We start from the raw sequence: 12,589 nt of genomic DNA on the forward strand, positions 1-12,589 counted from the left end.
CCGGGTCATCACCAGGGCAGGCCTGCAACTTACTGCTGAAGCGCACGGGCTGTGCCACGCTCATGGCATGCAGGTGCGAGGGGTCGCTGCCGCGCGCCCGGCCTGGCCTCGGGTCCGCAGCCTCCTTCCCATGGTAGGGACGTGCCTGCCCGCTCACTTCTGAAAGCAGAGAGCAGTGGCTGCAGACAAGTTGGAGGGCAAGGTGTTGCAGGGAGCTGCCGGCTTGCAGACAGCCGCGGGCGGGCGGGCCGGAGGGGCCGCTGGAGACCCCGTCTATTCAGGCTTCCTCAGAACCCTTCTCACGCACAGTTCATGCCTCACGGGTCACACGTGTGTCTCACTGAGCGCGCCTGGGAATTCTCCACTCTTCACGAAACGGGGCCTCCACACTGTGCTTCCTAACAGGCCCCTGTGGAACCCCTGCAGCTCCGGCCCAGGGGCTCCCTGCGGAGTCCAGGCGGGGATCCCTCTCTGCCTGTCGCCCCTCCCTCACCCTCAAGGCCAGGGCCCGGGCACCCACGCAGCCCTCCCGTGCAGCAGGCCTGCAGCACGGCCCAAGTGTGAACACGAGGCGCAGGGGGAGGCAGACGCTAGCTCTGTGGGTGTGGTCCAAGGATGACTCACAGGCCTGAGCGAGGAGGCCCAGGGGAGTGAGATTCACCTGGGGCACCGGCAGGACCCTCAGAGGCCGCGTCCCTGGGGCGCTGCGCCCCACCTGCAGGCCCAGCAGAGGACACGGCTGCACGGCCCGCAGAGCAGCCAACACGGTCTGCAGACACCCCCACCCACACACAGACACACACACACACACACCAGGCACCCAACTTGGTCTGCAGAGACAGCCCCCACCACACACACACACACACACACACACAAGGTCAGCACAGCGGCCAACATGGTCTGCAGAGACACCACACATACACACGCACACACACACACGCACACACACACCAGGCACCCAACTTGGTCTGCAGAGACAGCCCCCACCACACACACACACACACACACACACACACACAAGGTCAGCACAGCGGCCAACACGGTCTGCAGAGACACCACACACACACACACACACACACACACACGCGCACACACACACACACACCAGGCACCCAACTTGGTGTGCAGAGACACCCCCCACCACACACACACTCTGGGCTTGTGCTGGGGTGAGCCCGGAGGGTGGTGGGAGGTGCCGTAAACCCTCCTGATTGTGGCAGCAAGACCCTAATTCTCCAAGCAGCGGCAGAGTTCACGTGCAAAGCACAGCAGTCCTGACCACTGACCACCAGGGCATTCCCCGACGTTGTTTTTATTTAGTCACTTTTACTTTTTCTCGTTGTAGAATAACACGTATCCAATATAAAATATCTGAAAAAAACACAAAAGTTTGGATAGAGGAAAACAGACCAACTGTCGCTATTCCAGAGGTGGCCGCCCTTCCAAACACTCTTTTCCATACAAATCCTTCAAACAGTTGGAACCGTGTCCAACACGAGCTCACACTTTGTGGTGTGTTAAGACCATGACAGCTTTGATTGTTTTAGGCGTGGGAAAGTCACTTCTGCCGGCCGTGCAGGCCCCGTGAGGGTTCTCTGTTGGGCTCCCCTTGACTCCCGGCTGGTGGAGAGGCTGTGTCCGCAGCCCCGAGACCCCAGAGCTCTGCACCGCCCGCACCAATGGCTGGGCGGTGCTTTTGGAGCTCCCACAGCCCGTGTCAGAGACAGAGAGGGCACTGCCACCCATCAACAGTGCCCCAGGCCTGAGAGAAGCTCCAGCGCCCTTTCCCACCTGGGGCGGGGACTCCCTCTGGGGCGGGGGCCCCAGGCGCACACCTGGGCGCCGCTGCTCTCCTCCTGGGGGAGGCTGTGACCAGCGGCTCTGGGGCAGGGTGAGGCTGCAGAGCCAGGGCCCAGGGCGGCCGGCAGAGGGGCTGGCAGGTCCCTGCGGGGCTCAGGGGTAGGCAGGGCGCAGCATGGGCACGCCTGGGACACGGGTGTGGGGAGGCTCACCCACGCGCCTGCACTGCACACTCCCTGCTGGCTACTCCAACGAGCAAGACCTGTGTTTCCACTGGATCCCACCACGCAGAGCCCTGGGCACCTGGTCAGGACCGGTCAGACTGCTCAGAGACAGGAATCTGGGGCACAGGGGAGGGGGAGGCCCAGCCCTGCCAGGGGCGCGGGGCACCAGGTGGCTGGGAGCAGCCTGTGGGAAGCCATCTGCAGCCCGTGGGGGGCAGGGCAGGCGGCCCAGCATGGGGAGTGTCTGCACCGATCCTCTGCACATCCGCGCGCCCGCGTCTCCCCTCCTGGCTCCCTGCCCCCCCCGCCCAGCACACACGGCCCGAGTGTCCCGGGAGCTGGGGGCCCTGAGCCCTGAGTGGGGGCCTCACTCCTGAAGTGCGGTCGGTGCTGCTCCGAGCCTGGAATCCAGCCTGAGCCCAGCCCTGACAGCTCTTAAGCTCCTCTTAAGATAGCCCACCCAGGGCAGCGGTAGAGCGTGCGGGGCACTCTGCTGGTCAGAAGTGGAGAGGACTTGCGGATAAAGGACAAAATGTGAGTCCACTTTGCGTCCAGACACGCCTGTGCAGGCTCCGAGCTGTGGGCACCCCTGCTGCTTTCCTGTCTCACACCAAACAGGTTGAGAACCGTGGTCCAAAATCCAATGCCTCCTTAGCTGGTGCAGGCTTTCTAAAACTAGAGAGCCCACAGATACACAGTTACCAGCGGGCTTTCTGTTATGCTGCATGTGTTCCTGCAACTGATTCTCTCTGCCCTCAGCCGGGGCCAGGCCCTGCGCACGGGGGGTCTCACAGTCGGGGGAGCCCAGGACCGCCACCTCTGTCTTGCTCCCTTGGGGACACACGCATGACGTGGACAATGTGTGCAGCACAGAGAGACAAACTGCAAACACAGCGAGTTCTGAGTCTGCTACTGCCTGTGACGGCGTGGAAGCACTGGGGAGGACGGGGAGGGACGGGGGGAGGGGGAGGGACAGAGGGAGGAGGGGGAGGGACGAAGGGAGGAGGGGGAGGGACGGAGCCGCCAGCACACGGGGAGCACCGAAGGGAGGAGGGGGAGGAACAGAGGCGCCAGCACACGGGGAGCACCAAGGGGAGGAGGGGGAGGAACGGAGGGGGGAAGGGGAGGGATGGAGGGAGGAGGGGGAGGGACGGAGCCGCCAGCACACGGGAGCACTGAGGGGAGGATGGGGAGGAATGGAGCTGAGAGCACACCGGGAGCACTGCGGACCTATGGTCCCTGTCTGGTCTGCTTAGAACTGGTCAGAGCTGGCTTTTTTTCTGGACAGACTTCCTTTCAGTTTGTAGAAAGGTGCGGCCTTTAGCACTGCCATCGGAACAGCGAAGGACGAGCCATTTACAAGCACTCAGCCCCACCCCCGTCACCAGTCACGCAGCCTCCCTGCATGGTTCTGTCACTCAGTGTTCAGCGAGCCTGTAGCTGGAAAACGCGTCTGTCCCGCCCGTCCCGGGGCGGCTGCCAGGCTGCAGGCTGAGGAGCCTGGCAGCCCCTTCCCAGACAATACGTGCTTGTCTTCTCTGCAGGGAGTCTTGTGAAGGTTAACAGACAAAACCACAAAGACAGTTTACCAGCCAAACTAGTTAAGAAACAATCCAACTGAGTGAAGGTGAAGCTCCTACTGACATTACGAGGTGACTCCTGAACCGGGTGTGTCCCACCCAGCGACTGTTAACAGCACGAGCTCCTGAGACGCAGAACCCAGGCAGGACATGGAGCCACGGTCCTGAGGCTGAGATCTCCCCGTGCCCAGGACTCCAAGAAGCTCGGCTTCCAGACACAGAGTGATATTTAGAGAGGAACGCTCCACAGAGTGAGGGCCGTCTCAGAAGGCGAGAGCGGCCAGCAGCGAGACTTTAAAGAAGGCGCAGTCACAGAGGCAAACAGCAGCACGGAGATGAGAGGCCTGAAGACTGGCGGGCAGGAGGACGAGCCGCAGCTCACAGAAGGCGACTGCGTGTCCAAAGGAGCCTGGTTATCCCTGCTGTTCCAGGACCCGGTCCCGTTAGCACCTGTCAGCCTCAAGCTTCTCTTATCGTAGCAGGAACTCACTGTCGACTTACTTGAACCTTGAAAGCTAAACCCTAGGCCCACAGTGGCAGAGTAAGGAATCTAGAAAGCTACATACCCGACCCAACAATCTGACATGTAAGAATTCACATTAATGATACCTCTCTAATTCCCCAAATAGAACAGTCTCCCCCCAACCCCACATATGCACAACGTTACTCACTGTGACATTCTTTATAACAGCAAACTAACGAGAACAACGCAAAGTACATCATGAGAAACGCGGGGCTGGAAGAAGCACACGCTGGAATCAAGACTGCCAGGAGAAACATCAAGAACCTCAGGTATGCAGATGACACCACCCTTATGGGAGAAAGTGAAGAGGAACTAAAAAGCCTCTTGATCAAAGTGAAAGAGGAGGGTGAAAAAGTTGGCTTAAAGCTCAACGTTCAGAAAATGAAGATCATGGCATCCGGTCCCATCACTTCATGGGAAATAGATGGGCAAACAGTGGAAACAATGTCAGACTTTATTTTTTGGGGCTCCAAAATCACTGCAGATGGTGACTGCAGAAAAGTTATGACCAACCTAGACAGCATATTCAAAAGCAGAAACATTACTTTGCCAACAAAGGTCCGTCTAGTCAAGGCTATGGTTTTTCCTGTGGTCATGTATGGATGCGAGAGTTGGACTGTGAAGAAAGCTGAACGCGGAAGAATTGATGCTTTTGAACTGTGGTGTTGGAGAAGACTCTTGAGAGTCCCTTGGACTGCAAGGAGATCCAATCAGTCCATTCTGAAGCAGATCAACCCTGGGACTTCTTTGGAAGGACTGATGCTAAAGCTGAAACTCCAACACTTTGGCCACCTCATGGGAACAGTTGACTCATTGAAAAAGACTGATGCTGGGAGGGATTGGGGGCAGGAGGAGAAGGGGACGACAGAGGATGAGATGGCTGGATAGCGCCACCGACTCGATGGACATGAGTTTGAGTGAACTCCGGGAGTTGGTGATAGAAAGGGAGGCCTGGCGTGCTGCGATTCACGGGGTCGCAAAGAGTCGGACACGACTGAGCGACTGAACTGAACTGAACGACAACAAACTAAAGGCCCACGCGTAAGAGCCTGGCTAAAAACACACGGCACGTTCTTAACCACTCAGCGTCACAGTGATCCAAGCCTGTGCCCCGACCACTGCAGGTGAAGACGCTGCAGCTGACGGTTCTATGAAGAACCTTCTAGAACTAAGACCAACAACAGATGTCCTTGTCATCACAGCGGTCTGCAATACAGAAGTAGGAAGTCAAGAGACACCTGGAGTAACAGGCGAGTTTGGCCTTGGAGTACAAAATGAAGCAGGGCAAATGCTAACAGAATTTTGCAAGAGACCACACTGGTCATAGCAAAAACACTCTCTTGAAACAACACAAGAGATGACTCTACACGTGGACATCACCAGATGATCGATACCAAAATCAGATTGATTCTCTTCTTTGCAGCCGAAGATGGAGAAGTTCTACACAGTCAGCAAAAACAAGACCGGGAGCTGACTGTGGCTCAACTCATGAACTCCTTACTGCAAAATTCAGTCTTCAACGGAAGAAAAGTAGGGAAAACCACCAGGCCATTCAGGTATGACCTAAATCAAGTCCCTTATGACGACACAGTGGAGATGACAAAGAGATTCAAAGGATTAGATCTGATAGTGCCTGAAGGACTACGGACGAAGGTTTGGGACGCTGTATAGGAGACAATGACCAAAATCAGCCCTAAGAAAAAGAAATGCAAGAAGGCAAGGTGGGTGTCTGAGGAGTTTCACAAGTAGCTGAGAAAAGAAGAGAAGCAAAAGGCAAAGGAGAAAGGAAAAGACACACCCAACTGAATGCAGAGTTTCAGAGAACAGCTGGGAGGGACAGCAAAGTCTTCCTCAATGAACACTGCAGAGAAGCAGAGGAAAAGAACAGAATGGGAAAGACTAGAGATCTCTTCAAGAAAACTGGAGCTGTAAAGGGAACATTTCACGCAACGATGGGCACAATAAAGGACAGAAATAGTAAGGATCTACCTGAAGAAGAAGAGGGTTAGAAGAGGTGGCAAGGATACACAGAAGAACTATACAAAAAAGATGTTAATGATCCGGATAACCACGACGGTGTGACCACTCACGAAGAGCCACACATCCTGGGGTGTGAAGTCAAGGGGGCCTTAGGAAGCATCACGACCAACAAAGCTAGTGGAGGTGCTGGAATTCCAGTTGAGCTATTTCCAATCCTAAAGGATGATGTTGTTAAAGTGCTGCACTCAATATGTCAGCAAATTTGGAAAACTCAGCAGTGGCCACAAGACTGGAAAAGGTCAGTTTTCATTCCAATCCCAAAGAAGGGCAATGCCAAAGAATGCTCAAACTACCGCACAATTGCACTCATCTCACACGCTAGACAAGTAACGGTCAAAATTCTCCAAGCCAGGCTTCAGCAGTACATGAACCGAGAACTTCTAGATGTATAAACTGGATTCAGAGAAGACAGAAGAACCAGAGATGAAATTGCCAACATCCACTGGATCACAGAAAAAGCAAAGGAATTCCAAAAACCATCTACTTCTGCTTCACTGACTACACTGAAGCCTTCGACTGTGTGGATCATTAAGGAACTGTGGAAAGCTCCTGACAAGATGGGAATGCCAGACACCTTCCCTGCCTCCGGGGAAGCCCGAGGCAGCTCAGGAAGCTGTCTGCCGCGGAGGCAGCACTGGTGCCTTCTCTCAGCTGCGCTCAGACTCGCAAGCTGCCCGCAGGCTGTCCGGCTCCTGGCGGCCAGCGCCCCGAGGCCCGCCCACCTGAGCCGCTGCGAGAGGCTCGCTGGCGCCTGACCACACGGGGCAGAGCGCCTCTCTGCCCGGCCCTGCACACCGTGCCCGTTGCTCTGTGACACGCCTGATCGGCTCTTGCCCCTGGCGGGCCTTCTGTTTGCTAGACCACAAGCCTTTCTGGGTGACGCCATCTCCCTCGGAGGCGTGCCCGTCCGCACTGTTTATCAGCACTTTTTGACAAAAGGGAGACTGAACTTTAATCTGGCTGCGGTGCACGGTGTCGCCCTGGGGTGGCCTCTCTCGCGGTGGAACCCAGGCTCAGTGGTCGTGGCGCAGGGGCTAAGCTGCTCTGAGGCACATGGGATCTTCCCAGAGCAGGGATCGAACCCGTGTCTCCTGCATCGCAGGCAGATTCTTTACCCCTGAGCCACCAGGGATGCTCTGCTTTCATTTCGGAGTTAACCTTTTGTGTGACTTGAAAATGACCCTTCTCTACACCGAAGTCATACAAGTATGCTCCCCCCGTCTTCCGGGAGCTCGTCTCCAAGGAGCCTGCGGCTCATCTCTACAGGGCATGGGGACCGCAGCACCCCAGCCGCAGCGCGGGGTGGAGGCCGCCTCCTGCCGCGAGTCGAGTCTCCCCACTGTCTCAGGCAGCTCCTCCATCACACAGCCAGTCTGGTTTCCCTGGGCCAGCCGTGAAGGAGGCCTCGTGCTGACTCTTCTCCAAGTCCCCACCTCAGGGCCTGATCCTTCCAGACGTCTCTAGTGACTCGTCCCATTCCCCCAAAAACCCTCCAGGGATGCACTGAACCCACAAATTAACGGACCAACAGGCAGCTTCACCATGCCGAGCCTTCCTTGCTAAGAACACCCTCTTTATTCAAGTCTTCTCTAATGCCTCTTAATAAGGCTGTAACTTCTTCTCCGTTAAAACTCCGACACACTGTTTACACCCCCGCCCCCGTGCATCAGAGATTGCTCACGGAGAACAGGGACCAGGCAGCTATTTCCAGCAAAAGGGGTTTCCAACTGGAACCTGTGCTTTCCACCAGCTGACAAGGCTGGAGGGAGCCCGCAAAACACGCCCACCTCCAGCTGCCAACTGCCCTCAGGGCAGGGAGGCGCTGCCAGGACCACCGCCCCCTGCAGGCCGGCCATGCCCCCCGGCCCGATCCCCGCACCCACGTCCCTCAAGCCTTCCCAGCGCCACAGGAACGCACCCCGGGCTCAGCGACACCAGCAGGCGCTGGGAGGGGCTCTGGGCACGGCGGCTGCGGCCCCCCTCCCGGGCCCTGGCAGGCAGGCTGTCCGGAACACTGTCTGCTTTTCATCTTCCAAAGACACTGCTGGCGTGACCGAGCCCCGGGTCGTCTTTCCCCGTTTCCTTGGTCCCTGTGGTTTTACGTCTTTAGCTGTGATTCTAGCAGGCTTTCAGCAGGACCGTGAAACAGCCTCCTGTGGTCACTCCAGCAGGCCTGCAGTCCAAGCTCAAAAGCCGCCGGCCGAATGTGGCTAGGCTGTCCCACGGATTCGCTGAAGCTCCCGCACAGGAGGCTCCCAGCAGAGCCTCGCCTGCACCCCGCCTCGCACGCGCACTCACCTGGACAGGCGGCCTCGTCGCTCCCGTCCTCGCAGGTCGCCAGGCCGTCGCACCGCCAGGGCAGGGGGATGCACTGGATGGCGCCGCTGCGGCAGGCGAACTGCCCGGGGCTGCACCGCAGCTCTGTGGGGGCAAACGCAGGGGCCCTGAGTGCGCGGCCCGGGCACACCCAGGGCGCAGGAGGCGCACGGGGCAGGAGCAGGGAGCGGGAGGGGCCACCAGGGGCCGGAGCTCAGGCGGGAAGGTGTCCTGACCTCCAGGCACGCGGGCCAGGGTGTGACAGGGCACGACTTGCACTTAAGGGAGAACAGAGGCGGAGGCCTCCGACAGGACAGATGGGCCTGCCCGGGCCGGCACCTGCCTTCCGCCTGCCCGGGCTCCCCACGGGGGCGCCCAGGAGCAGAGTGGCCGCTGCGGAGTGACCCGAAGCTGGAGATCTAACTCTCAAGCCCTCGGGACGCAGCCTGCGGACTCCTGAGCTGAGGGCCACCCCAGGAGCCCAGGGAGACGGCAGCGAGGGCAGATCCGGTCCTCCACCTGCGGGAGAAGCAAAGCGCCTCGGCCTGGGGGAGCAAGGATCAGACACCGCCCAGGCCAGAAGGGCCTGCCCTGAGGACAACAGCCGGAGCTCCACAGGCACGAAAGCTCGGCTCTCAGCGTTCAGACCAGAGCCGCCTAAGTCACGGGCGTGGGGCCAAGACACGTGAGAGCCTTGCCTGACTAGTGGGAAAACCTGACTCCAGGTCAAGGGCTGCCCTAGCTCTGCCTAAGCGAGCCCAAGACAGAGCTGGAGAGACCGCACCGTCTCCCGGTCACGCTCCACAGCAAGGCTCGAGAGCACCACAGGAACGCGCAGAAACACGCAGAGCTCAACAAGTCAAAATCCACAGTCTGTCATTCGGTAAAAACTATCAGACGCACAAACAAGCACGGCTGGTATACTGAACTTCTTCAGAGTTAGTAAAACTTCTTGATCAAAAGCTCACGAAAGGTGCCTGAGCCAACGGAAGACAGAGCCCAGAGCGCACTCATGCTGGCACGGCCGCTGCCTTTCGACAGAGGTACAAAGACAAGTCAGTGGAGAGAGGGCGTCTCAGCAGGTGGCGGGGAAACGACTGGAAAGCCACACACACGTCCGAAGAAGCAGCTCAACTCACAGATGAGACGCAAATTCGGGGCTGCCCGCGGGGCGGGGCGCCGGGGTGACAGATGGCACAGCGCATGGTCCTGCCGCCTCAGCGCGCCCCTGCTTCCTGCGCTGGGCCCTGGGGCACGGCGTGCTCAGGCAACAGGAGCGTGGGGCTACCAAACGCAGGGCCCTGGGCGTGCAGCTGCACGCACACTCGCACACACAGAAAACGCGGCTGTGGGTGCGGCGGGCGTCGCCACCGGTGAGTGCCGTGCACTGCGCGCAGGGCCAGGCCTGCAGCGTTTCCAGGGGAATGAAATACCCCCAAAGTTCAACGTTTTGGAAAAATAATGAGGCAGTAATCCTCTGCCTCCCTCTGAAGAAAAGTATTTTGAAATCTTAGTTCTTTTTGGAATAAAAGGCTTCCCAGGTGGCGCAGTGGTAAAGAATCTGCCTGCAAAGCGGGAGATGTGGGTTCGATCCCTGGGTCAGGAAGACGCCCCCGGAGGAGGGCATGGCTGCCCGCTCCAGTGTTCTTGCCTGGAGAGTCCCATGGACAGAAGAGCCTGGCGGGCTGCGGTCCCCAGGGCCGCAAAGACGCAGACAGGACTGAGCAACTGCACGGCCACGGGGCCATTAAACGCAGGTCGCTGCATCCCAGGCGCTGAGTCTGCCCTTAAGGCACCTCCAGCTGAGCGATTCTGTTCATGTCGGAGCTCCTTTGCGCGGTCATCCTGAGTCTCAGTCCCCGTGAGGCAAGCAGGCACACGAACCCCAGTGACAGCCACACACAGGTCAACACCAAGAGCCGATCCGCAGCGGGCAGGTGGCCTTGGGTCCCCAGCACCTGCCACGCCTCCCCCCATAGGGCTGCCCTCTAAACCGCAGCTTCCGGAGGGAAAGTTTTGCTAAGAGGTCTCCTGGAAGGCGCCCTGCGGGCAAAAGAAGACAGAGCAAAGTTCTCATAAAGGCTTGTTTAAGAAGAACGACTCAAAGCTATGCTGACCGACCTGTAGACGTCTCAACACTGACAACTGAAAAAGCAAGACCGGCGCACACGACGGCTAATTCCACTCGTGTAACGCTGGGATTGGATACACGTGAGCTTCTCCGAGTGTGGGAGACTCCGCTGGGCTTTCCCAAGGCTCACCCCGGCCTGGACCCCTTCCCGTGCAGGGCTGGGTGGAGGAGGGCCCCGCAGATGCCTTCCAGGCCCCCGCCCCGTCCCATGTGACGGCAGGGCATGGCGGGTACCCCACCAACCCAGGGGCCCCACGGAGGAGCCAGCGGCGCGTGGATGCTGGGTACACCGGGGGCCTGGCACCTTGCGTCTCCTGCTGACCCTCCAGCGGGCCCCTGCCCAGTGCCCTAGTCCCGGACACTCCCCAAACTGCCCAGCTCCTGAGCAGGGGGCCCAGGGTGGAAGGCAGCCTGCAGCAAGGCGGAGCTCAGGCTGGACGTGGAGACCCTCATCGTCCAGCGTCCACATAGACTCTGCTCTCAGACCCACCCTCTCCCGGCACGGAGCTGTCCGCAGCTGAGGACAGACGGCCAGCTGCCCAGCAGCCAGCCTACAGAAAAGGACGGGAAAGGGGCTGGGGGGACAGCCACGCCAGGCAGAGAAGCGAAGCGCGGGCGACGGGGCTGGCAGGCGCGGCCATCGGAGGGGCAGCCTGTCCCCCTGTGTGGACGGGACCTGGTGAGCCCTCTGCGGTGAGCAGCCTCACCCGTCCTCGCCTCTCAGGGCAGCTCTCGCCCCCAGGGAGCAACCCCCTGGCCTGAGCCCCGGGCCAGCTGGCCAGGTCCCCACCACCCCCACTAGGCAGCTGCGAGGCCCATGGGTGTGGGGAGCCGCCGCTCTTTACGGCAAACATAAGGAGCCGTTTGTGCGTCGGCTCCGTCACCGATTTCCGAGCACCCGCTCTGTGCCAGACCAGGCCGGAGCCCCAGCTCAAATGTGCCCGAGCGCAAAACGTGCCCACAGGAACAATCCCGGCCCTGTCCACGGTGCGGGGTGTCCGGGGCACCCGGCCAGGCCTCCGCCTCCGGCCGCAGCTGGACTCACCGAGCTCACACCAGGCATCCGCGCGGCCCAAGCCACAGAGCTCACCGCCTGGGAGTGGGGGGGCTCTGAGAAACGTGCCCTTGTGCGCCCACCTCTCAACGCTCACGGCCCTTAGGGAGCATCTGTCCTATATCGGACAGTTCTCAGAACCAGAGGCCAAGTCACGCTGAGCCTGTGTGCCCACAAACCACGTCCAGGTCACAGCAGAGAGCCGAGGACAGCGAGCGGGCAGCTCCGTGCAGGGCTCCATGCTCTCGAGCCACCAGCCTGCACTTGCCTGGACCCGGAAGCAGGACCTGTCAGCGCCCCTCTCCCGTCGAGGCCCAACTTCCACAGAACAGCCAAAGCCGGCCGCGAGCCACGCCGGAAACCAAGATGCAGTCTTGGGTGACAACCGCCTGCAAGGCTGCCCGTCACCCTGCAAACACCCAACTAGTTCGAAGTTGGCTCGGCAGCCTGACAGGGGGCCACCTCCACACCGACTCCACGCCCAGCACGGGGGCAGCCCCATGGCAGCCAGAGGGGGAGACGCTGGGCACCAGGGCAGGGCACCCCGTCGGCACGGCTGCTCCTGGGGCCAGGGGTGAGAGGACCAGGGAGGCGGGCTGTGCTGACAGCACCCTGGGTGAGGAGCCGCAGAGGGGCACGTGTCCAGGGCAGCCGCCGCGCAGGCTCCACCCCCGAGCCTGTCACCAGCGGGACCCTGCCCTGGCCCCAGCCCACCGCACCCTCACAGGCTGCCCCCTCGGGGAGCAGGCCATGACGCCCGCCCGCCCCTCGCTCCCCAACAATTGTGTGTGCCGGCGTCAACGCTCACGTGCGCGCACACAGGCACACACCAGAGGGCTGGGCGGGTAAGGCAGAGGAAGCCAATTGATAGCAGGGAGGTCTGCGCAGACGATGCACCGGGCTCTGTGAGCTCACTTTCTC

The 12,589-nt window shown here is 59.9% G+C and overlaps 1 protein-coding gene across 19 annotated transcripts in view; it reads right to left on the reverse strand.

The window, feature by feature from the left end:
• DGCR2 (DiGeorge syndrome critical region gene 2) overlaps positions 1-12,589 on the reverse strand; it is a 28,615-nt gene that overhangs the window by 11,057 nt on the left and 4,969 nt on the right. For 8 of the 19 annotated variants that reach the window (XM_086349246.1, XM_086349236.1, XM_086349242.1 and 5 more), the window contains 2 exons: positions 8,466-8,588; positions 32-159 (listed from right to left, as the gene is read on the reverse strand). In XM_086349246.1, coding sequence (XP_086205372.1) covers positions 32-159; positions 8,466-8,588 — 251 coding nt within the window. The remainder of the gene's footprint in view (positions 1-31; positions 160-8,465; positions 8,589-12,589) is intronic. The other 11 variants (XM_086349237.1, XM_086349233.1, XM_086349244.1 and 8 more) reach the window with 3 other exon arrangements.

The sequence above is a fragment of the Bos grunniens genome, chromosome 17 (assembly GCF_055505025.1).
Source record: "Bos grunniens cultivar Pamir isolate PY7600 chromosome 17, Bosgru_T2T1.0, whole genome shotgun sequence".
NCBI classification, from domain to species: Eukaryota; Metazoa; Chordata; class Mammalia; order Artiodactyla; family Bovidae; genus Bos; species Bos grunniens.